Raw genomic sequence first — 26,091 nt, 5'->3', positions numbered from 1 at the left:
TGCGACGTCTAGAAAACATCATTAAAAAAGCATCAAAAATTACACTCACAACATTACCACATTTAAAGGAACTTTTTGAACAAAAGTGCCTAAGAAAAATCGAAAAAATCTTGGAAGACAACGGCCACCCGCTCCATCAGAACTACGTTAGGTCGTCGCGAAGTGAGCGACTGCTGTCAATCAAAACAAGAACGGAGCGGTACAAAAACTCGTTCGTACCTCACTCGGTCAGACTCTATCACCTCCACTCATTGATCAGGGAACATGAAATGCACCAAGATACCTGTGTGTAGTCGCTGAATGAACTCTTTATGTTGTCTGTTGTATTTATGTGTATGTTTCTGTTGTGTTGTCTTTATATAAGAAAAGAGTCCTTGTAATCACAACAAATTTCCGTAAGGATCAATAAAGCAGTCTTAGTCTTAGTCTTAGTCAAATGTAAAAACAAAATTTAATAAAATACTCAGAAAGACACAAAAATAAAGGCACATTCCTCATCCCATATGCCAGGACAAATTTGTACAAATGCTCCTTCTTCCCTAGTGCTATTAGAGCATGGAATGGGTTGCGGACATTTAGGTCATTGGTTAATATGCATGACTGAATGTATGACCCGTAGGACTTAATCATCTTCTTTTTTGATGTAACGTCTGTATTATATAAGATAAGATAAGATAAAGAATGTGAATATTATTCTTTTTTTTTTGTTGCGATAGAGTGCAATAAACATTTTTTAAAATATTTTACACAGGTAAGCGAATACATTAGTAAAAAAAGGTACACTTTTAAGCAAACAATAAATAAATAAACAAAAACATTTAACACTTGACAAATGTCGTTCATTTTTGGCTGAAACGCCAATGTCTTAACTAGTACTGTAGCTTTACAGTAGTGAGAAAGATGTAATACGTGTTTGTATACCATGTCTGCAATCTGTTAAAGGTTACTAAAGCTGCAAAAGGTCTTCCGAAAGCGTGACATTTTTACCTTATAGGTGTTCATATCGTATGTACGTACAAAAGAGCAATCATTACACAGTATTTCATAACCGAGAAATTAATCAAAGAGTTATCCGCAAAAGTATATATGCAATGTTTGTGTGTAACGTAATGTGTAAGCAGGACAGACTTGCAGGGGGTTTCCGGTCAAGATCTCTTGCATGCTATTAATTCGACGTTTCTTGGATTACGTAAACCACTGGAGATATTAAACTATTTGAAACGTTGGCTTGAAGTTTGATAATCGATATCGAAATGCATTGGATATGGACATACTGCATAGTAGCAAATGACTTTTGTAGATACATATATAGAGTTCCTTATAATTTCTTTTCTAGCAAGACTTCCATGTTCAATGGAAGGTTTGAAAGTTCTGATATACCGACTTGCTTCAGGTAGGACCGAACCTTCTCCTCTGAAACATTGGGTCCATAAGATACCTCAAAAATGCCTTTGTCACCAAAATTCAGTTTCTTTAAGAAGTCCACATGTCTCCATAAGTGGGCTTGAATGGACTGGTCACTGCTTCCTTGTGATGTGTAGATATCTACTATATAGACCACGCCAACTTCTGACTTGAACCATTCTGAAAAGGTCACCACGTCTATATCGTGAATTGCGATTGCCGTAGTCGCACCCGGCGGCTTAGTTGATGACGCAATAGTGACGCAGACTTCTTTATTCTCGTTCAAGAAATGTTTAATGTTACTCTCTAAGCATCTGTAACCAACGAAATTGTTAAAAATGATTCGCGAGTCGAAAAACTTGTCCAGCACGTCTTCGAGAGTAAACAACAATTTGATGTCGTTATAGCTTAAAGTAGTCACCGAAGACACGTGGTCTGTGACATCACTGACATTCAGATCTTTGGTGCAGAAATCCAGGCATATGAAAGGCTGTTAGGAAAGAAAAAAAACATGTTATTAATAAAACATTGAAACGATTTAATAACAACAACAAAGAAATGCATTTTAGATCTTTCTATTTGTATTGTAGTTGTAGTTCCCTTTTTTTTTTCTTCTCACTTAGCAATTAAAAAGTAAAAAAATAATGTTCCCCTTTCAGACCTTGTGGTCTATAGGGCAGATGTGGCCTACGTTTAACGAGGGTGTCATGAAGTCAGCACAACGGCCTTTACTTTCCCCATATAATTTCAGGTACTTATTAGAGCTGGGTGGACTAAAAGGCGCCTTAAGATCCAGAAATAAAAAAAAAATGCCAGTCATCACCAGGATTTGAACCCGGGACTCCTGTTTGGAATCCAAGTGCTTAACGCTCTGCCTCATACTTATCAATTTTTGTCGGTGAAATGTCTGTCTTTAGGAGACTTTCAACAGCATTCAGTTGCTTATTATTTTGGAAAATGTTTTTTGTCTATTTGTTTGTATATCCTTGGAATTGAAGAAAGCATCCTACCTTTCGTAATATCTCCTCATAGCCTTGGGACATGTATTCTTTTTTTACATCTGAAACATTATCATTCGATGCACTTAAATAAAGATACTGCAATCCAGGTCTCAGCGTGGCCACATGCTCGTCCAATGCTTGGCGCAACTCGTGCATGATTCCCATCTTCCTGAAGGAAGGATGAACTCTGGCCGCACGTTTCATGACTGACAGACCGCCGTCTAGAATGTGATTCATGTAGAAACCGACCTAAGCATAAATGGGGGGGGGGGGAAATGACTTTTAATTGTAGATATTAGAATAAAAAATAAGTACCCCAAATGCATACAAAAAAATATTTAAAAAAAAAATATTTTAAACCTTTTGAGTGAACGGTTGGTAGAGCACTTTGATATCGACTCGATGGTCTCGTTCAGTACAGTGATTTTAAATTCTATAAAAAGGATCTAAGGCCAGGGATGCCTCCCTAGTAAGTCAGGGCTCGAAGAGCTGAATAAGTTCAAATAACGAGGCATCATCACGCCAAACGATGGGGATACATGTCATGATGTATCGTGCCGAATAAGAAATGCAAAACAAAAGGGGGGGGGGGCATTTTCCAAAGGGTGTGGCATGTTTGGACAAGACAAGCTATCGGGCATGACATACAAATCCATCACTTAAACACAATCGCCAAGGCTAAAGCAACGTATTGCACGAAACATAGAAGTCGTCTGCCAAAATCGAGAAAAGTCTAAATGTGGCTTAGCAAAACTGGCTAAGACCGATTTAAGTAGTCAGTAATAAAGACTGGGTCACAAACAATTTCTTAAGCTCAGAATAAAAATAATAATAAAACAAAACAAAAGAGTCCTCCAAGCTGGCCATGGAAGTTTGGGGAGAAAAAACATTTTTTTTTTGAGAAACCCAGAAACCCTGGATTAAAAACATGAAATGTCAAGGTCATTCACTGTTTCCGTTTCAAGCTTATCGAAGTATACTCACCACTTGACCCTTGACCTCAGCCACAAGAGGATAAATGTCTGGGTCATTTACAGCTTTTTGATACAGAGACTGAAGATAATCTCTTCCGAAATACACATCGCCCAAGTCCACGATTGCGTCATAGTCTTCTGGCCTTGACCTTCGTATTTGAACTCCACTGACTGATGACATTGATTCAAAAGTAGCAACGTGACCTGTGAAAACCTGTAAAAACCAAAGCAAAATATGAACAATATCTAGATTTTCTTCCTTCAATTTAGTGTAGAATCTGACGATTCCTTTTGGAAGGTTAAGATAATAGTGAGCAAATAGATGCTATCTTATTAGATTTTTCCAAGGCATTTGACAAAATTCACCACCATAGTTTGCTTAAGAAAATTAAAAATATTTTGGCGTTGATGGTCCATTGCATCAGAGGATTAAAGATTTTCTGATATGGTGTGAACAAACTGTAATAATAAATGGCTCTAAATCAACACCAAAAACAGTAAACTCAGGTGTACCTCAAGGAACAGTCTTAGGTCCACTACTATTTTTAATTTACATTAATGATTTACCAAATTGCATTAGTTCAGGAACAAAAGTCAGATTATTTGCAGACGATTGCATAATATATAGAACAATAAAAACAACACAAGATACAGAAATTTAAAAAGAGAATTAGATGAATTACAGAAACGGGAATCAAATTGGAGCATGTCTTTCCACTCAAAAAAAAATGTCAGTTATTAAGAGTAGCCAAAAACTAAAACAAATTAATTCCACTAATCTTATTCAGGGTAAACCGGTAACACAGACTAAAAACGCAAAATACCTAGGTGTTATAATAAATGAAAAACTGTCATGGAATCCACATATTGATGAAACTATCAAAAAATCAAACAAAGCATTAAGGTTTATTAAAAGAAATTTCTATAAATCAAATAAGAACATACAACTAAAATGTTATTTAACCTTGGTTAGGCCAATAATAGAATATGCATCCGCTGTTTGGGACCCCTCAACTCAAGAAAACATTAAGAAACTGGAACAGACACAAAATAGAGCAGTGAGATTCGTAGCAAACGAATATTCACATGTGACTAGAGTAACACCTTTAGTAAAATCACTAAATTTAAAAAGCCTTCTGGACAGAAGACTCAAAAGTAAAGTAGCAACTATACATTAAACACTGAACCATAATCTTCAAATACAAAAACATAATTTAATAAAATACTCAGAAAGACACAAAGATAAAGGCACATTCCTCGTCCCCTATGCTAGGACAAATTTGTACAAATACTCCTTCTTCCCTAGTGCTATTAGAGCATGGAATGGGTTGCCTGAGCTAGCCAGGAAAACCAGTGACTTGGCAGAATTTAAGTCATTTGTTAACATGCATGACTAAATTTATGACGCGTAGGACGTAATCATCTTCTTTTTGAAGTAATGTCTGTATTATATAAGATAAGAAGAAGCCTGTGAGTAGCATAAGTCTTCATTCAAACATTCGCTTCGGACTCTACCCGCGAGCACCCTCTGTTGTCCAGCTGAGTCATGGTTTAGGCCGCCTAATTATCTTCATTTCTGAAAGGAAACTTATAAAACCAACAAAAGATCGTTATACTTTGTAAAAGTCAAGTTTCCCCTTTCAGACCTTTCGCTCTATGGGGCAGATGATGTCAAGGCCATGTGTTTCTGTTGCTGACGGTTAACGAGGGTGACACAATGACCAACTGCCTTTACCTTCCCCAATATTGTCAGCTACTGTTACTGGAACTCATAATAAATGATGTCAGCTACTGTTACTGGAACTCATAATAAATAATGTCAGCTACTGTTACTGGAACTCATAATAAATAATGTCAGCTACTGTTACTGGAACTCATAATAAATAATGTCAGCTACTGTTTCTGGAACTCATAATAAATGATGTCAGCTACTGTTACGGGAACTCATAATAAATGATGTCAGCTACTGTTTCTGGAACTCATAATAAATGATGTCAGGTACTGTTACTGGAACTCATAATTAATAATGTCAGCTACTGTTACGGGAACTCATAATAAATGATGTCAGCTACTGTTTCTGGAACTCATAATAAATGATGTCAGCTACTGTTACGGGAACTCATAATAGATGATGTCAGCTACTGTTTCTGGAACTCATAATAAATGATGTCAGCTACGGGAACTCATAATAAATGATGTCAGCTACTGTTTCTGGAACTCATAATAAATGATGTCAGCTACTGTTACGGGAACTCATAATAAATAATGTCAGCTACTGTTACGGGAACTCATAATAAATAATGTCAGCTACTGTTACTGGAACTCATAATAAATAATGTCAGCTACTGTTTCTGGAACTCATAATAAATGATGTCAGGTACTGTTACTGGAACTCATAATAAATGATGTCAGCTACTGTTACGGGAACTCATAATAAATAATGTCAGCTACTGTTTCTGGAACTCATAATAAATGATGTCAGCTACTGTTTCTGGAACTCATAATAAATGATGTCAGGTACTGTTACTGGAACTCATAATAAATAATGTCAGCTACTGTTACGGGAACTCATAATAAATGATGTCAGCTACTGTTTCTGGAACTCATTATAAATGATGTCAGCTACTGTTACGGGAACTCATAATAAATGATGTCAGCTACTGTTTCTGGAACTCATAATAAATGATGTCAGCTACTGTTACGGGAACTCATAATAAATAATGTCAGCTACTGTTTCTGGAACTCATAATAAATAATGTCAGCTACTGTTACTGGAACTCATAATAAATGATGTCAGGTACTGTTACTGGAACTCATAATAAATAATGTCAGCTACTGTTTCTGGAACTCATAATAAATGATGTCAGGTACTGTTACTGGAACTCATAATAAATGATGTCAGCTACTGTTACGGGAACTCATAATAAATAATGTCAGCTACTGTTTCTGGAACTCATAATAAATGATGTCAGGTACTGTTACTGGAACTCATAATAAATAATGTCAGCTACTGTTTCTGGAACTCATAATAAATGATGTCAGGTACTGTTACTGGAACTCATAATAAATGATGTCAGCTACTGTTACGGGAACTCATAATAAATAATGTCAGCTACTGTTTCTGGAACTCATAATAAATGATGTCAGCTACTGTTTCTGGAACTCATAATAAATGATGTCAGGTACTGTTACTGGAACTCATAATAAATAATGTCAGCTACTGTTACGGGAACTCATAATAAATGATGTCAGCTACTGTTTCTGGAACTCATAATAAATGATGTCAGCTACTGTTACAGGAACTCATAATAAATGATGTCAGCTACTGTTTCTGGAACTCATAATAAATGATGTCAGCTACTGTTACGGGAACTCATAATAAATAATGTCAGCTACTGTTTCTGGAACTCATAATAAATAATGTCAGCTACTGTTACTGGAACTCATAATAAATAATGTCAGCTACTGTTTCTGGAACTCATAATAAATGATGTCAGGTACTGTTACTGGAACTCATAATAAATAATGTCAGCTACTGTTTCTGGAACTCATAATAAATGATGTCAGCTACTGTTTCTGGAACTCATAATAAATGATGTCAGCTACTGTTACGGGAACTCATAATAAATAATGTCAGCTACTGTTACGGGAACTCATAATAAATAATGTCAGCTACTGTTACTGGAACTCATAATAAATAATGTCAGCTACTGTTTCTGGAACTCATAATAAATGTCGTCATTACAGTTGAATAAACTCACGGAATTCCTAAAAATCCCGAAATTCCCAGCGAGATTCAAACTCGAGAAGCTTCGGTTCGGAAGCAAAGCGCCTTACCACTCAGCCACTACGCCCGTTGTTATACATAAGATTGATACGCCTGATAGGCGTATTCACGGTTTATGATATTTATGTTATTTATTTACCTCTACATTTCAATGATTCATTTACTTGTTTAATATGCATAATATGTCTTAGTAAAATAAAACTTACTGGATATCAGTCGGCAAAACAACACAGCACTGATTCTGTTATCAATGTCCCCTTGACGGTTGCAGTTATCTCATAGAGATGTGCTAGTTACGTGTTACAGTTATCTCATAGAGATGTGCTAGTTACGTGTTACAGTTATCTCATAGAGATGTGCTCATTACGCGTTGTTTCTTACCATTAACATGGACTTGCTTCGTCGTTCCAAATGATGACCTATATGCACTACCACTATTTACAAAGATAACGCTTCACATAGATTCTCAAGCATTTTAAAAATTGGCTCCAAAAAAATGTGCCGTTTTGAGCTGAATATTTTATTGTCTCTCAAACAAGATGCTGGAATCTATACATATTGTTACGTATTTCTGAATCTTCTGGCTAGAAGTATTAGTAGGCACACAAATAAAAACACAGCAAAGAACTTGACGACTAAACTTTCAGTTTCATATAACTTTAATGACTATTAACTCTAACAATTCGTTACTGTAACATGTAGTGTAGAAGACTGTACAATATCTGTCAGTTTACAGTTAGCTATACTTCGTTGCAATTCATCACTTCACTTCGTTGCAATTCATCTCTTCTCAACTTTCCTCGAGCCGTATTCCACAGAACAGACCAACGACACACTTCCCAGTGTCGCTCCAGGTCTCCCAAAGCTGAACCAAGTCGTACTCAAGTCTACCGAATCAGAGCCGCACACGTCTTACATCGACTGTATCGACTGTAACGGCTCAAGTCCACTGTAGTTCGCTGTATAGACTTTAACGACAGTAGTCCACTCCAGTTAACTCTACCCTAGTTAACTTGCATCGAGTCGTACACATTTCTCTTCCACAGAGCCGCACACGTCTTACATAGTCTGTATCGACTGTAACGGCTCACTCACGACTAAATACGACTGACTTTCACATTAACTCTCTGCCTTATATAGAGTCCCTAATCGCTTGTCCAAAGTTGCACAAACACGGCTAGTATCCTCTGGAATAACACGTGAGGAAACGTCACATCCTGTCTTTATTTATACATGTAGATTTCAGAGAACACTCGCTGCAGTGTCATCAAGTCGGGGTCACACGTAGTGACCTCTATCTGTCACTGTTCATTAGTAACTGTCACCCTACTTAGATCTGTTCGTCCCCTGGAACAACACGTGAGGGCACGTCACATCCTGTCTTTGTTTGTACATGTAGATTCCAGAGGACACTCGCTGCTGTGTCATCTCGCCGGGGTCATACGTTGACCTCTACCTATCACTGTTCATTTGTAACACTGCCCCCTTCTTAGATCTGTTCGTCCCGAACAGATTCTACTTCACCACGATACTGATGAAATCGATCGACGATCAAGAAGGAAGCTTTGGTGGTTGCCCCCTTCTCAGAGATGTTCTTTCAATCTGGCAGTTGTCCATCTTCTTTCCATAGAAGAATGGGAGCCAAATCTTCATTTTTCAGCAGTTCCTCACAAATTTTTTCATCAATCTTGGTATGGAAACATCGACCTTCAGATGACGACATTGGGCACTCTTGTCGAGAAAATTCATCAGCATTCTAACGAGTTCGTGCTTCACTGGCTGAGTTTTACATTTTCAAGCATCTTTTTACAGATGGGTTAGGGCTTTTTCCAGAGCTTCTTCAGAGATGACCAGGTTCATTACAGTACAGCAATATTCACATGTTCTTCTTACAACAGCAACTGACTTTGGGTTTGTACGATGCCTGTTGGGTTGATCTTCTTGTACAGTTCTGTCACAGATGGTTACTCACTACAGTTCTGACATCTTAAACTACTTCTTTTCTGTCCTTCTTGCTTCTGACTTAATTAGCGTTCTTCTAAAACCTCTGTTATACTTCATCAACCTATTCTCATGAGGAATGTTCTTAGATTATTCATTAGTGGCTTCACACTTTCAACTGATTCGTAAGGCTTTCTTCTTTGGTCTGATGGTTCCGGACAGAATCTTTCTAAAAACATGGGTTGTGGAGTTTCATCAGTGCAGGTGGGGGTCTATCAGTGGGAGAAGTGGTGGGCTTGTTTTCTAACAACATGGGCTATGGAGTTTCATAAATGCAGGTGGGGGTCTATCAGTGGGAGAAGGGGTGGGTTTGTATCTTGATCTTGTTGGAGCCATCCACGTTGCACTCTGCATATGTCGCTTTCTCCGCCTCCTCCATTTGATATTTCTTCGGTTGCGTTGATGTCGTTGTCGTTGTCTTGCTTTCCTGTCGATCAATGCTGATGGCAGCGACTTAGCACATAGGAAGGCATTGTATTTCATAGCTGTAGTCATCAAGACTGTTGATCTAACAAGTTGCTTCAGCATTATTCTTCGATGGATGCTTTGCGAATGAGCTGCAAGTCCACTTGAAGGCAAGTTGTCAAACACGTCATCACCTTCATCCGAGTCTGGAGGACTCGACTGTGGGGCAGGTTGATAACATTCAACGTGCAAAGGTCCATCAACTTCAGCATCAGTTTCTATTGTAATTCCTTGACTATCACCAGGGCTTCTCACGCCTACCTTGATAGCTGTACAAGCTTCTGTTAAGTCTAGAGCTTGTTGGTGTATTTCTTGGCATTCACAGTCTTCTTGCATAGCTACGTACGTACAGTTCTTGTCAAACGCATGGGTGCAATAATCCAGCTTCGAGTTCCTCTCGTAGACAATGACAGATAGACAGAAGTCTTTAAGGCCCACAGCAACAGGCTTGGACTCAGACCCAACGTTGTCTTGATCTGTTTGGCTGGTTGAGGTACTCATTTCAGGTTTATCTGTAGCTAAAGCTTCGGTCAAACTATAGGTCTCTTCTATTGTTTCTTCAGCGCTCTTCTGCTTTTCGTTGAAATAGAAACATCTACCGTCTCCTTTCATTTCTTGTTGGCCACATTCGTTTGGTTTGCTATCACAGTCACAGACAGCACAGCCATCACCAGCATCTTTATCGTAATTGTCTGTATCGCCACATTCTTGGTTGGACAATTGTTCGCTGTTCGTCAATGGTGTAGCTCTTTCATCTGTCGACTCAATCTGATAATGTTGGGTGTTCAGCAGCTCGTTAATCATGATTCTAGGTTGATCTTTTATCGTATCTGTTTGTTCTTCTGTCTTGTTGGGCGTGGTAGCTATTTGTTCATTCTCATTCATGGCTTTGGTCAACTGGTTAAATGAAGAAAATCTGGTGTTGATTTCTGATTCTATCTCCTTAATGCTCTCATTCACCGAGCTCATTTTGTATTGCAAATTTCTCAGGAGCTCCATCGTATTAGGTTTGATTTCAAATTGGCAAGTGTTTGGATTCTCATCTTCCTCCAACAGGGCTTGTCTGAGACGTGCTGTTAGCGTTTCCTTATTTCCGTTAAGCTGTAGACCTCTTTCTCGAAGCTCTTGTCTAAGTTCTTTCATGTCAAGTTCATTAAGAAGTTTGATGGAACACATTCTAGCCAGAAATATCCCACTTCTGACACCAATTGTTACGTATTTCTGAATCTTCTGGCTAGAAGTATTAGTAGGCACACAAATAAAAACACAGCAAAGAACTTGACGACTAAACTTTCAGTTTCATATAACTTTAATGACTATTAACTCTAACAATTCGTTACTGTAACATGTAGTGTAGAAGACTGTACAATATCTGTCAGTTTACAGTTAGCTATACTTCGTTGCAATTCATCACTTCACTTCGTTGCAATTCATCTCTTCTCAACTTTCCTCGAGCCGTATTCCACAGAACAGACCAACGACACACTTCCCAGTGTCGCTCCAGGTCTCCCAAAGCTGAACCAAGTCGTACTCAAGTCTACCGAATCAGAGCCGCACACGTCTTACATCGACTGTATCGACTGTAACGGCTCAAGTCCACTGTAGTTCGCTGTATAGACTTTAACGACAGTAGTCCACTCCAGTTAACTCTACCCTAGTTAACTTGCATCGAGTCGTACACATTTCTCTTCCACAGAGCCGCACACGTCTTACATAGTCTGTATCGACTGTAACGGCTCACTCACGACTAAATACGACTGACTTTCACATTAACTCTCTGGCTTATATAGAGTCCCTAATCGCTTGTCCAAAGTTGCACAAACACGGCTAGTATCCTCTGGAATAACACGTGAGGAAACGTCACATCCTGTCTTTATTTATACATGTAGATTTCAGAGAACACTCGCTGCAGTGTCATCAAGTCGGGGTCACACGTAGTGACCTCTATCTGTCACTGTTCATTAGTAACTGTCACCCTACTTAGATCTGTTCGTCCCCTGGAACAACACGTGAGGGCACGTCACATCCTGTCTTTGTTTGTACATGTAGATTCCAGAGGACACTCGCTGCTGTGTCATCTCGCCGGGGTCATACGTTGACCTCTACCTATCACTGTTCATTTGTAACAATATGAAATGTTTATAGAGATACACAAATACTTATTATAACTTTTGAATAGTAAAACAGGTACAATGTGAAATGAATAAGATGAACGGTTAAAAATGAAAGCGTAAAGTAAAGCTAACTCGCTCTTTTATACATTGTGATCAAGTTTGTCTGTAAGTCTGTCATAGACATTCTGTCACAAGTTTGTCTGTAAGACAGTCATAGACATTCTGCCACAGGTTTGTCTGTAAGCCAGTCATAGACATTCTGCCACAGGTTTGTCTGTAATTCAGTCATAGACATTCTGCCACAGGTTTGTCTGTAAGTCATATTCAGTCACAGGTTTGTCTGTAAGTCATATTCAGTCACAGGTTTGTCTGTAAGTCAAATTCAGTCACAGGTTTGTCTGTAAGTCATATTCAGTCACAGGTTTGTCTGTAAGTCATATTCAGTCACAGGTTTGTCTGTAAGTCATATTCAGTCACAGGTTTGTCTGTAAGTCATATTCAGTCACAGGTTTGTCTGTAAGTCAGTCATATTCAGTCACGGGTTTGTCTGTAAGTCTGTCATAGACATTCTGTCACAAGTTTGTAACTGACTAACAAAGACATTCTGACACAAGTTTGTTGAAATCATTGCAGTGTTCAGTTCATCTGAAGCTGTCAATCAAAATCTGTTGTTTTTTTTAGTAGATACATGTTTCCTCCATGACAGACAACTATAAATAACTAGCTGTTTGGTGTATCCAGTGCACAGTAAATAAGAAGTGATAAGCTTTATAATTTTAAAGGTATATGATACATTTTATGTACATTTTTCGCAACGAAAAATCAGGTTTCTAAGCTCTTGCGCTAAAGCTTAAACTTAATTTTTGCAACACCTCTATTGCAGTCACTCCATCATGGAGGGTGGGCGAATCTCAAAAACGGCTCAAACGATTTTCCTAGAAATTTAACAGTTGATGCATATCGCAGAGAAAAGTGAATGAAAGACAGATAAAGTGTGACAGAGATAAGAGATTGGTAGAACTAGGTAGTGAGAATAAGATAGACAGAGCGAGAGCGATTTTACACATTTCTGGCACCCCGGCTATGCTAGTAGTTTACTGAGGGAATTATCTGATCTGAGCGCTGGAAAATTGCGCGAACATTCTTTCAGTTCACTCTCTTCTCTTTCTTTTGTTGTAGTAACTGGAGGACAATCGCATCCCGAAAGTCATTCTGACTCGCGTCTGGCTCAAGAAAAAACTGGTCACCACCATCTCTGTAACCAAACGGGACCGAAAACAGTGACCATTGATACTGACCATCGGGAAGGCATATCTCTAGGCCGCACTGCGTGGCGAGAGATGGTGACCAAGAAAGCTGTGGACAGCGAGAAAACATGGGCCTCAGTTCTGGAACAAAAAGCGTGCCGTACGAAATGTCGCCAGCTCCTCTACCCCCAAAGCGAAAGCCACCTTAACCTGCGAAATATGTGGACGGCAGTGTCTCTCTAAAATAGGGCTCCATAGTCTCGTGATAAAAGTGGTCCACAAGATGAACCATAGTCGTTACGACTGATGGAGGCCCACGTTACTCACTGTACGATGTCTCGAAGGATTCTGTTCGATTGCAAGAGGCAACTGTCAATACAGAGATTCTCGAACGTAACAGAAGTATTTATCCAATATCATTGATAAAGCTCAACAACAACAGTAAAAAAACAAACTGTTAATCAATGGATACCAGCTCATAATGAACTAGAAGGAAATGAGAAGGCTGACACACTCGCCAAGTGTGGGAGAACACACACACTATTACGCATTGCACTCTATCCAGAAGAAATGAAAAAAACTTATAGTGAACAAAATAAATGAGAATTAGAAAATCTCTCATCTGAATCTTTCGACTCAGGACCGGACACAACAGAATCAGATAACACATGTTCCGGAAGCTTAATGAAATCTGTCCATGTGGAGTGTCACCAGAGAATGCTGACCATGTCCTTCAAAACTACTCTCTTTACCAAAAGGCCCGAACAAAACACTGGTCCCAAGAAAAAAATAGAAAGAAAACTATATGTAGAGCTCCCTGATTTGGAAACCACTGCGCAGTTCATCTCATATATTGGTCTAGTCATCTGAACGCTCCAACAGGAAAATTAGAGAGAGGAAGAAGAAGAAATTGTTTTCTAGCTACGTGCTGTGTGAAGTACTTTGACAAATCAAACTTGAGAACCTCTGATGTGAAGTTTAGTAGGTCATTCAATCACAATTATCTACTCGGAACACACTGCGCATGACAGTTCTTACCTTGTTGACATTTCCCTTAGTTTAGGGGAAGTAACCCATGTTTAATGATCCGCGGATAGTTGTCCTCCCAGGATTCATCGAACTCCATTACCAACAGCTGTCTGGAGAGAATTTCCTAATGTTTATTGTATTGAAGCTGTGTTCTATGGTCCTAGCATATGAAATGAGAAATGTACCCTTATCTTTGTGTCCTTTTGAGTATTTTTTTAGGTTTTGTTTTTTACAAAGCTTATATCAACTCACACTGTTTGTCTGTCTGGCAAAAAGTTTGAACATGTTTATCTCTCATTTCCCATGCTTGGGTCAAGTTAAAACTTAGCACAATTGTTCATTAAACCTGACAAGACAGGAATCAATTAAAAAAAAGTTAGCAATTAATTAATTGATTAATTGTTTTTGTTTGATTTTAACATAAGGACAATATATATATAATTAATTTTGTTTTAGATAGCAAAAGGGAGATAAACCCCGTAATTTTTAGATGAAAGGCATTACTTAGCGGTTCCTTCCCTTAGGCAAGCTTTGTTTTTTAAAAGTACTTTCTTCTATTGCATTTGTATAGTTGATTTTATTTATGAAGAGAAAAAATACATCACGATACCCTGGATACCCTGATATCGATACTTATTTATATTGCATGATTACTTTATTCTTTAAGCGTTGAAGATAAAAGTATGCCATTTCAATGGGAATCGATTGCATTATTTGCTTATATTAACTCCCTCTGTCTGTCTAGTATAAATTTTGAACACGTTATTTTGTCAACTTCCCAGTCTCGGATCAAGTTGAAACTTTGCGCGAGTATTCGTTGTCCCGATCAAAACATGAATCAATCGAAAAAATAACCAATGTGTTAATTTAATAGTGGAAATTTTTGTTTTGTTTGGCTTTCATAAAAAGGAAATAAATCTTACAGTATTGAAAGATATGAATGTTATGGATTAGTTCTTCAAAGTAGCTTTAAATTTTGTTTGTTTTTATGTAGTGTCGTTAAGAAAGGTGAAAGTAAGCTGTGTGTCATTGTAATGACCAAAAGACATTGAACTATAGAGATACATAGAAAAAAAACAACTTCACTTTCTTTGATCGTCAAAATGGCGCTGAAAAGCAACCCGTGACCTTGGCATGACCTTGGCACTATTAGTCTGCCAGCACAAACAATGCTCTCAGTCAGGACTTAATCATCCCTTCCGTCAATAGGGACGCCGGGATATGTGTCAGAGCACGAGGTGGAAAGGCGTGTGGTGAGAGGCTGAGGTGGTCGGGTAGCGGCTGGTACTGTTGATTTTGTGGAAACGTTCAAGACTTTGGGAAAGGGGAGGTAAACGTAGTTAAAGACAGCGGTGGACTTTTAATACGAGTTTAGGTTTACTTTGTGGTGAATGGTTGTTTTAGCTTTCTCTCTCTCTCTCTCTCTCTGTCTCTCTCTCCCTGTCTGTCTCTCTCTCTGGCTCTCTCTGTCTCTCTCTCTGTCTCTCTCTCTGTCTCTCTCTCTCTCTCTGTCTCCCTGTCTGTCTCTCTCTCTGTCTCTCTCTCTGTCTCTGTCTCTGTCTCTCTCTCTGTCTCTCTCTCTCTCTCTCTCTCTGTCTCTCTCTCTATCTTTCTCTCTCTGTCTCTCTCTCTCTCTCTCTGTCTCTCTCTGTGTCTCTCTCTCTGTCTCTCTCTCTCTGTCTCTCTCTCTCTCTGTCTCTCTCTCTGTCTCTCTCTCTGTCTCTTTCTCTGTCTCTTTCTCTCTCTCTCTGTCTGTCTGTCTCTCTCTCTGTCTGTCTCTCTCTCTCTCTGTTTCTCTCTCTCTTTCTCACTCTCTCTCTCTCTCTATTTCTCTCTTTCTCTCTCTCTCTCTCTCTCGTCTTATTTAAAAAAAAAAAAAAAAAAACCTCAATATTCAATTTTTTTTTTAACTCTTAATCTTCCCTCCTTCTCTATTCCTCTATCTTGCTCTCTTACTTACCTCCTTCCTCAAACTCTGTTCCTCCTCTTTTTTGTATTTCCAATACAACATCCTCTCTTACTCTCATTTGACATCTCAGTCATGTCTTCACCTTCCCCATTTAGTACGTCATTCTCTCCATCTCCACCTCTAGGAGTGACAGTTTCTTTTCCACTTAACATCTGAGCACTATCTCTCTCTCTCTCTTTCTCTCTCTCTCTCTCTCTCTCTCTTACACTCTCGATCATTTCTTCTCTCTTTTTTTCTCTTTTCCTCTCACTTTCTTTCTTTCTGTTCTCTCCCCCACATTCTTCATTTTATTTCTTTTTCTCTCCCTCTCTTTCATTCTTCCTTTTTCTTTCTCTCTTCTCTCTGTCTCCTCCTGTCACTTGTTTCACCACCTCTAGTAAACCTGGTCAGAATTTGGATGACGTTGGGGGGAGATGGTAGGCTGGAGGGCTCAAGGTGGTGGCTGGACCACGTGACTTATGTCCCACACTAAGCCAGAAAGAAAGAACGTGTGAGGAGAAGACAAAAAGAAAACAAAATGAAAACACCCGCTTTTTGTTTTCCTGTTAGAACAGCTAAGAGAGAAGCACTCTTCTTCGTTTCTCCTCGTGAGTTATCTCCCCACCCTCCTCGCCCCCCACCCCACCCTCCCTAACCATCACATAAAGGTAAAAGCTTGTCTCAGAGGAAATCATTAGCGCTGGCCAGCGTTCTAGTGTACAGAATTGTGTCACAAAGCAGTCAGGGATTTGTTCTTCTGATCAGCGCTATTTTATTTCACTGCCCCTGCCATGACCTGCGTTGACCTAGATCATATCTCTGCTGCTACCTGTGTTTGTGCCATGACTTGAATAGCGTGTTTTGAAAACAAGAATTCATATTTTTTGTGCACTGTTATTGTTTTGGACATGACTTAAGTCAAAATTGACTCTTCTGAAACAAAAGTGAGTATTTATTTTTTTTTGTTTTTGGCCTTTAGCTTTGTTCTTTTTTTAATTTTAATATTATCAAGTTTCTATCAACTCACTCTGTCTGTCTGTCTGTCCGTTAAAACGTTTGTACACGTTAGTTCTATCAGACCCATTATTGCGTCAATTTAAAACTTTGTACAATCATTCGTTGGCGTACACGGTGTATGAATCAATAAAAAAAAAATTAATCAATTAATTACTGGATATTAATTATTTTGTTTGATACCAACTAGTGAAACTAATTCTTCAGTTTTCACAGATATGGCTAAATATGACGGATTTTGTCCACTTCAGTAATCGTACACGTTATTTCTCCCACACTCATTCTCGGATGAAGTTCAAACCTTGAACATTGTTATTCATTATTCATTTTATATAGCAAAATATGAATCAATTTAAAAAATTAACCAATGAGTCAATTTATTATTGGAAATAATTATTTTTTTTTTGATATCGAAAAGGGTAAAAAACTTATAAATTATTGAGTTTGGACACCAAGTAATGGAAAGATCACTCTTTTATTTCTGCAAGTCGGACGGACTAGAGTTACCCCACGTAAATTTAGAGGCGAAAAAAAAGAGGGGGGGGGGGGAGAGCAAGTAGTATTTCCCCGCCACTAAAATAGCAAGGCTGGACTTAATCATTTAGACCAAGAAGTCATGGAAAGAGAACAAGTTATCTACTCTGTATTCACCCGTCACTATATAGCAGGGCCGGACTTAACCATTGTGGGGCCCAATGCGAAACGGATTTCGCGGGGCCCAGTTTGGGTAGGGATACGGATAATAAGTGAAAATTAAGAGTTTGTATTAGAAAATTTATTCGTCTTTGCATTTTATTCATTCTTTACTACGCACAAAATTACTACACGAGCCTTGCGTGTAGCGAAGTGATACAGTATATCATATGAATTATGTTTCCTACATAGATCACGCTCAATAGCAATAATTACCAAATGTTTCAATCTATCTTTGAGAATTGTTGACCTCAAGTAATTCTTCATTAGTTTGAGGCGTGAGAAGCTTCTTTCACCAGATTCCACACTTACATGATAATGCCGTTCTTTTTTTTAATAGCGCGTAGGATTAGCGTTTTCTATATTGAATGTCACCCCAAAATGACAATTTTTGTCTAGATATTTCAGGAGATTTGTATGAGTTTTCAAAAGATTTTAATAATTTCCGGAAATTTACAAGACTTTTTCCTATATTTTGTAATTTCAGAAGATTTCCAGGAGCTCCTGGTAAATCAGGAGGCCGCGGAAAATCTGTTATAGATTGTAAAATGGTTTAATATAATAATTTACATCTAGGATAAGCGCGGGGTCTATGACAGTGCGGGGCCCACTGCAGTCGCCCTAAGGCCGGCCCTGCAAAATAGCGGCGTATACTACGCCGCCGGTCGACTAATATTATTTATGTTCCCATGGACTTCCTCCATTTATTTTGTTACTTATAAACTTGGATGGCCCGTAAATTCGTTAGAGGCATTGTAAAAAAAAAAAATACGTATATAAAATTGTTAAGAATAGTCAAAGCTATTTAAACAATAGTTCTTCAAATCCAAAATAAACAGTGAAATAACTGGATATTAATGTAACCTCAAAAAAGTTCTAAATAAATAAAGTAAAATAAAAAAAATATATATCCCTTCTCTCCAAAAGTGAAATATTATAAAAATAAAGATTTAGCTCTATATGATGGCTCTTTTTCTAAACGTAAAATTTAATTTATGTTGAACCTGGAGATTCATAATTCAGTGTATACATTATAGAGCACCTGGCATAACAGAGAACGCTGCCAGGTTTACATTTAACTAGAAACGATAAGGTCACGGTGCCATTATCTTTTTTTTCCCTTCACAAATGTCACCTCGCCATCATTTCATATTACTAGTCTAGAGTTTAGATCTGAACACGACAAGGGGAATAAACTCTGGAACCAACTAGGTTGCCTTTTTAAAAATTTCTTTATGAAGTCTGGAATTCTCTTTTTTGTTGTTGTTTTCTTCCTTATCAAAGAGAAGAGCTCAGGTTTAATGGGCCATTGAGATTAGTTCACGAAGAAACGGTCAATAGCAGCACCACGTCCATGTCAATACTGAATTAATCACCTTGGTTACCGAGTTAATTCCCCTCTCTCCATGCGGTATCGAGCGACACCGTTGGCTTCTCCTACTCACAGGAAGTGCTGCTCAAAGCTAGGTAGCAATGCCTAGCGAAATGCTGCTTTTTTTGGTAAGGTAGTAACGCCTCTCAAAATGATGTTGGGTGAGTTAGATGTAGAGAGGTAGCAATGGTGCTAAAAAAGGGAAACTGTGAGGTAGCAATACCTCTCAAATGATGTTTAATGATGATTGTCAAAAATAGTATTAAAAGAGGTAGCATTGACCATAAAAATGCTACTTAAACTCTCAAAATACTATTCAGTGATTTAGCAAGACATATCCAAAGCCAGTTGAATGCCGTAGCATGGTCACTGGATATTGTTTTCAGTGTAGCAATGTATCTCTAGATACTGCTTTTCAATGACGTAGCCCAGCTTATCAAAATGTTACTGATTGATGTAGCTATGTTGTGTTGTCTTTATATGAGAAACGAGTCCTTGTAATCACAACAAATTTCCGTAAGGATCAATAAAGCAGTCTTAGTCTTAGTCTTAGTCTTAGTCTCATTATATAGTTTTCAGTAAGGTGGCAGCGACTCTGTAAATCATTCTCAGGAACGTAGCAATGACTCTCAAAAAGCTGCTGATTAAAGTAGCCATACCTCTCAAAATGATGCTCAATGGTAGCAATGTCTTTCAAAAGACTCCGTAAAGGTAGCAATGCCTATCAGAATTTCTGCTCAATGCTAGCAATGCATCTCAAAATGCTGCTCAAAGGTATCAGGGCCTTTGTATTTGAGATAGGATGACGTCATAAATGGAGGCTTCCTTCTAGCTACAGTTATAGATGCCCAACGTTAGATGCATACATAGACATATACATTAACACATAATTACATTGTCTTTGAAGAGTGCAATATTTCACGTAGATACGCAGTCCCAGCTGCGACCTACATACAGTAGCGGCCTTGGGGGGTGGGTGGGGGAGGGCAAGTGGGGCAATTGCCTCAGGCCCAGCGCCTGAGGGGGGCCCCGCGATCGGAGATTTTATTGCCACCAACTTCGAAAACCAAATCAGTTCTCCTAAACTAGGACTTTTTACTCAAGTATACTCCCTGTATCTGCAGTCCCTGTAGTACAGGAATCGGATACAGAAACAAATAATTCTCATCCCGGACGAAAGCAGTAAGTTGATACGGTTGCAGGTTGATACAGAGGTTGAAACAGTAATATGTGTCGTTGAAAGACATCCTTTACATACAAATGTAATGGTTGCTAAGCAATAACTTTTTTTTTTCGGTTTACGGAAATCAATGAAGCCAAAAATCGAAAGAAATTTGTGTCTCTTGGCAATGAATTTATTTTTTTTTACTTAACGTTTTAGTCAATACTCGTCCTCGTCATCTGTAGGCTCAAACTCTTCATTTTGTAACCTGCATCCACAATCAAACATCCACCGTCAAACATCTACCATTCAGGCATCCACCATTCAGCACCCATCATTCATCAACCAGCATCCTATATGTAGCATCCATCATTCATCATCCAGCATTCGCCCTCCACCATCCTGCACATATTTGTATCCCAGAGGGCAGAGCAAATATTCCACAGAAATTATCGTAAAGGTGACAGCCTGATTGCCTTACAATTTAATCATATTTTTATCAATATCTGTATCTTATGTCAAGTTTGTCTGTAAGTCTGTCATAGACATTTAGTCACAAGTTTGTCTTTTAGTCAGTCATAGACATTCTGTCACAAGTTTGTAAGTCAGTCATAGACATTCTGGCACAGGTTTGTCAATAAGACAGGCAAAGACATTCTGCCATAATTTTGTTTGGACCATAGCAGTGTTGAGGTCTTTTTATAACTCTGAAGCTGTCAACCGTATTTTTTTTTAGTAGATTCCTATTGGAAATGTGTGTGTGTGGGGGGGGGGGAATGTCAGTATAGGTGTGTGTGTATTATCACGATAAGTTGATAATTCTTGTGAGTTGCCCTACACGCGTCGTGCTATGCAGCAGACGTGACCCACTTAGTCGCCCATCTCAAGGCCAGACATGTGAGAATTGATCTCGGGCGAGGCACGAGCTCAGCAGTGTGTGTCTCAGCTATAGGCCTCGCGCATCGATAGGACGCAGAGGTAATTAGTTATACTTAGTTCTGGAACATTCTAATCAATATAATGAATAATAATACTAAAAACAAGTTGATATCGTCTTTATCAGCGAGTCTCAAGCTGCAATAAGTAGGCTCGCCATCTAGAAATGAGATGTATCGTCTTATTCAGCGAGCCTCAATCTGCAATAAGTAGGCCCGCTGTCTAGAATTGAGATTTATATCGCCTTTATCAGCGAGTCTCAAACTTCAACAGGTACTCCCAGCATCTTGAGTTGAGATTTGGTGGTCTTTATCAGCGAGTCTCAAACCCCTACAAGTAGGTCCAAAATGAGATTTTATGTCCGTTAGCTCTTCTCGTGTTGTTTAAAGGAGGTCCTTTGGAATTCTTCCATCTGGTAAGCGTAGTCCTCTCTGGGTCATCTGGGCGCATCCATAGTCTTTTGAGACAGAAGGAACCCCTTCCACCCCCCACACATATACATATACGTATATACACACACATATAATTATTAAATTGTCTTTAACATACGTAGTCTCGTGTTTAGCGGGTTTTTTTCACCGGAAGTCTAATGGTAGAGTCAGGTTCATATAGATCTCAGAGGTATTTCATTCTCAACAAAGAAGTCTAATGGTATACTCAGGTTCATATAGATCTCAAAGGTATTTCATTCTCAATAAAGAAGTCTAATGGTATACTCAGGTTCATATAGATCTCAAAGGTATTTCATTCTCAATAAAAAAGTCTAATGGTATACTCAGGTTCATATAGATCTCAGAGGTATTTCATTCTCAATAAAGAAGTCTAATGGTAGAGTCAGGTTCATATAGATCTCAGAGGTATTTCATTCTCAATAAAGAAGTCTAATGGTATACTCAGGTTCATATAGATCTCAAAGGTATTTCATTCTCAATAAAGAAGTCTAATGGTATACTCAGGTTCATATAGATCTCAAAGGTATTTCATTCTCAATAAAGAAGTCTAATGGTATACTCAGGTTCATATAGATCTCAAAGGTATTTCATTCTCAATAAAGAAGTCTAATGGTATACTCAGGTTCATATAGATCTCAGAGGTATTTCATTCTCAATAAAGAAGTCTAATGGTATACTCAGGTTCATATAGATCTCAGAGGTATTTCATTCTCAATAAAGAAGTCTAATGGTAGACTCAGGTTCATATAGATCTCAGAGGTATTTCATTCTCAATAAAGAAGTCTAATGGTAGACTCAGGTTCATATAGATCTCAGAGGTATTTCATTCTCAATAAAGAAGTCTAATGGTATACTCAGGTTCATATAGATCTCAGAGGTATTTCATTCTCAATAAAGAAGTCTAATGGTAGACTCAGGTTCATATAGATCTCAGAGGTATTTCATTCTCAATAAAGAAGTCTAATGGTAGACTCGGGTTCATATAGATCTCAGAGGTATTTCATTCTCAATAAAGAAGTCTAATGGTAGACTCAGGTTCATATAGATCTCAGAGGTATTTCATTCTCAATAAAGAAGTCTAATGGTAGACTCGGGTTCATATAGATCTCAGAGGTATTTCATTCTCAATAAAGAAGTCTAATGGTAGACTCAGGTTCATATAGATCTCAGAGGTATTTCATTCTCAATAAAGAAGTCTAATGGTAGACTCGGGTTCATATAGATCTCAGAGGTATTTCATTCTCAATAAAGAAGTCTAATGGTAGACTCAGGTTCATATAGATCTCAGAGGTATTTCAATCTCAATAAAGAAGTCTAATGATAGACTCAGGTTCATATAGATCTCAGAGGTATTTCAATCTCAATAAAGAAGTCCAATGGTAGACTCAGGTTCATATAGATCTCAGAGGTATTTCAATCTCAATAAAGAAGTCTAATGATAGACTCAGGTTCATATAGATCTCAGAGGTATTTCATTCTCAATAAAGAAGTCTAATGGTAGACTCAGGTTCATATAGATCTCAGAGGTATTTCAATCTCAATAAAGAAGTCTAATGATAGACTCAGGTTCATATAGATCTCAGAGGTATTTCAATCTCAATAAAGAAGTCTAATGGTAGACTCAGGTTCATATAGATCTCAAAGGTATTTCATTCTCAATAAAGAAGTCTAATGGTAGACTCAGGTTCATATAGATCTCAGAGGTATTTCATTCTCAATAAAGAAGTCTAATGGTAGACTCAGGTTCATATAGATCTCAGAGGTATTTCATTCTCAATAAAGAAGTCTAATGGTAGACTCAGGTTCATATAGATCTCAGAGGTATTTCATTCTCAATAAAGAAGTCTAATGGTAGACTCAGGTTCATATAGATCTCAGAGGTATTTCATTCTCAATAAAGAAGTCTAATGGTAGACTCAGGTTCATATAGATCTCAGAGGTATTTCATTCTCAATAAAGAAGTCTAATGGTAGACTCGGGTTCATATAGATCTCAGAGGTATTTCATTCTCAATAAAGAAGTCTAATGGTAGACTCAGGTTCATATAGATCTCAGAGGTATTTCATTCTCAATAAAGAAGTCTAATGGTAGACTCGGGTTCATATAGATCTCAGAGGTATTTCATTCTCAATAAAGAAGTCTAATGGTAGACTCAGGTTCATATAGATCTCAGAGGTATTTCAATCTCAATAAAGAAGTCTAATGATAGACTCAGGTTCATATAGATCTCAGAGGTATTTCAATCTCAATAAAGAAGTCCAATGGTAGACTCAGGTTCATATAGATCTCAGAGGTATTTCAATCTCAATAAAGAAGTCTAATGATAGACTCAGGTTCATATAGATCTCAGAGGTATTTCAATCTCAATAAAGAAGTCCAATGGTAGACTCAGGTTCATATAGATCTCAAAGGTATTTCATTCTCAATAAAGAAGTCTAATGATAGACTCAGGTTCATATAGATCTCAGAGGTATTTCATTCTCAATAAAGAAGTCTAATGATAGACTCAGGTTCATATAGATCTCAGAGGTATTTCATTCTCAATAAAGAAGTCTAATGGTAGACTCAGGTTCATATAGATCTCAAAGGTATTTCATTCTCAATAAAGAAGTCTAATGGTAGACTCAGGTTCATATAGATCTCAGAGGTATTTCATTCTCAATAAAGAAGTCTAATGGTAGACTCAGGTTCATATAGATCTCAGAGGTATTTCATTCTCAATAAAGAAGTCTAATGGTAGACTCAGGTTCATATAGATCTCAGAGGTATTTCAATCTCAATAAAGAAGTCTAATGATAGACTCAGGTTCATATAGATCTCAGAGGTATTTCATTCTCAATAAAGAAGTCTAATGGTAGACTCAGGTTCATATAGATCTCAGAGGTATTTCAATCTCAATAAAGAGTCTGCAAGATGATCTTACCAGACTTTGCGTTCAGTTTAAATTGCAGTTTCGTAGAAATGGACGCCAGCAGCAAACATTAGGCTAATCAAGTGCGCTTGTTATGAAGAGAGTTTTTTTTGATACTACTTATCCGAGTACGAAGCTTGGGTTCGAATCCTGGTGAAGACTGGAATTTTTAATTTGGGATCTTTGAGTCCACCCAGCTCTAATGGGTATATTAGGTACAGTTGGGGGAATATAAAGGCTGGTTGGTAGTTGTGCTGGTCACATGACACTACCGTTAACCCTAGGCCAGAGAAACAGATGACCTTTACATCATCTGCCCTATAGACCACAAGGTCTGAAAAGGGAACTTTACCTTTTTTCTTTTGATTATCCGAGTGCTTTGATACCCACCCAGAAGATGAACTTAAGAGCGAGTGTTTTAAAATCAATCTTAACTATTGACTCTTTAGCTGGATGTCGAAAAAGGTATTCAATATTTTCAAGTTATATTTGACACATTATTGGCTCGCGATTATTGTGTTTCTTGTGTTGTTATATTTAGTATTTATCATCATTTTCTTCCATCTTCTTTCCACTGACGCGAAGGAACTTGCTCAAATTACACATCACTGCATAGCTTGAATTCGAAGGATGTCTGATTATGTGATTTGGCTCAGTTTCTGACACATGTACGAGCATCAATTGACAGCATCCTGATAAAGTCGGCTTGCTAGAAGAGAAAAAAAAAAGCTTCCATAAATCTGAATATATCTTTTTTTTTTCTCAATGATGTTTTTGAAGAAGTGAAAAAAAAACAAGGTTTTGGGGATTTTGAGCTTCAATCCAAACTCTAAATATGTTTGATGGTTGTGCTAGTTACATGACAACTTCGTTTGACGGTCGTGCAGAGAAACAGATGACCTTTACATCATGTTCAATCATATATGGTGGCTGAGTGGTAAAGGTCTTTCTTTCCAAACGTAGGAGTCTCGGGTTCAAATCTCGGTGAAGACTGGAATTTTTACTTTCGAGACGCTCCTAAGTCCACCAAGCTCTAATGTGTACCTGACATTAGTTTGTAATAAATATAGGCGGTTGCGCTGGCTTCCGCAATTATCATAGTTAATGGTGTCAAAGAGTTTACATCTTAAGCCTTTCTGTTTGCTAAATATTCCATAAAATAGATTACAGCTTCCGTCATTTTTTCTTAAAGTATACAGGTCCGTATGTTGAGCCCAACTTACAATGCCACCTTTGCCCAAATATGGTTAACCCTCTGTCCGATTCGTTGCCTGCCCGCCTGAATCTATGTTAGTATTATTTAAGAAACAAACAAACTTGAATCAGCGGATCTCCTAGAGGGGCTAAGAATTTCCGCCTATGAGCTCCGTAGATGTACAGCTAATGTACACAATTACAACCCGTTACATGAAACGTACAGCCCACTTTTTTTTCCAACCAGGAAGAATGAAGAAACGACCTAATATGAGATGACCTTAAAAGGCCCAGGATTAGGTCCACCTAAAAGCTTAGCTGATATAACGTATTGAGGCTTTAAGTAGATCGAAAGCGTGAAAGCTTTCAAACCAGACTAGAGCTTTG

At 38.1% G+C, this 26,091-nt stretch overlaps 2 protein-coding genes across 13 annotated transcripts in view; one reads left to right on the top strand and one right to left on the bottom strand.

Moving 5' to 3' along the window:
- LOC106057138 (calcium/calmodulin-dependent protein kinase kinase 1-like) overlaps window positions 1–26,091 on the top strand; it is a 216,956-nt gene that overhangs the window by 131,008 nt on the left and 59,857 nt on the right. The window contains exon 1 of one of the 12 annotated variants that reach the window (XM_056006982.1): window positions 16,672–16,914. The exons of the other annotated variants lie outside the window; for them this stretch is intronic. The gene's annotated coding sequence lies outside the window, so the exon portion shown is untranslated. Of the gene's footprint in view, window positions 1–16,671; window positions 16,915–26,091 lie in introns of those variants that run through there. 12 annotated transcript variants of the gene reach the window in all.
- LOC106079163 (histidine N-acetyltransferase-like) lies at window positions 776–3,571 on the bottom strand. The gene is made up of 3 exons (XM_013240304.2): window positions 3,390–3,571; window positions 2,415–2,654; window positions 776–1,894 (listed from the first exon to the last, which is right to left on the bottom strand). The coding sequence occupies exons 1-3, from the start codon at window positions 3,558–3,560 to the stop codon at window positions 1,319–1,321; spliced, it is 987 nt and encodes a 328-aa protein (XP_013095758.2). The 5' UTR covers window positions 3,561–3,571; the 3' UTR covers window positions 776–1,318.

The sequence above is a fragment of the Biomphalaria glabrata genome, chromosome 12 (assembly GCF_947242115.1).
Source record: "Biomphalaria glabrata chromosome 12, xgBioGlab47.1, whole genome shotgun sequence".
NCBI classification, from domain to species: domain Eukaryota; kingdom Metazoa; phylum Mollusca; class Gastropoda; family Planorbidae; genus Biomphalaria; species Biomphalaria glabrata.
Note: the sequence above shows the minus strand (reverse complement) of the source record. Positions and strands in the feature narration are given on the sequence as shown.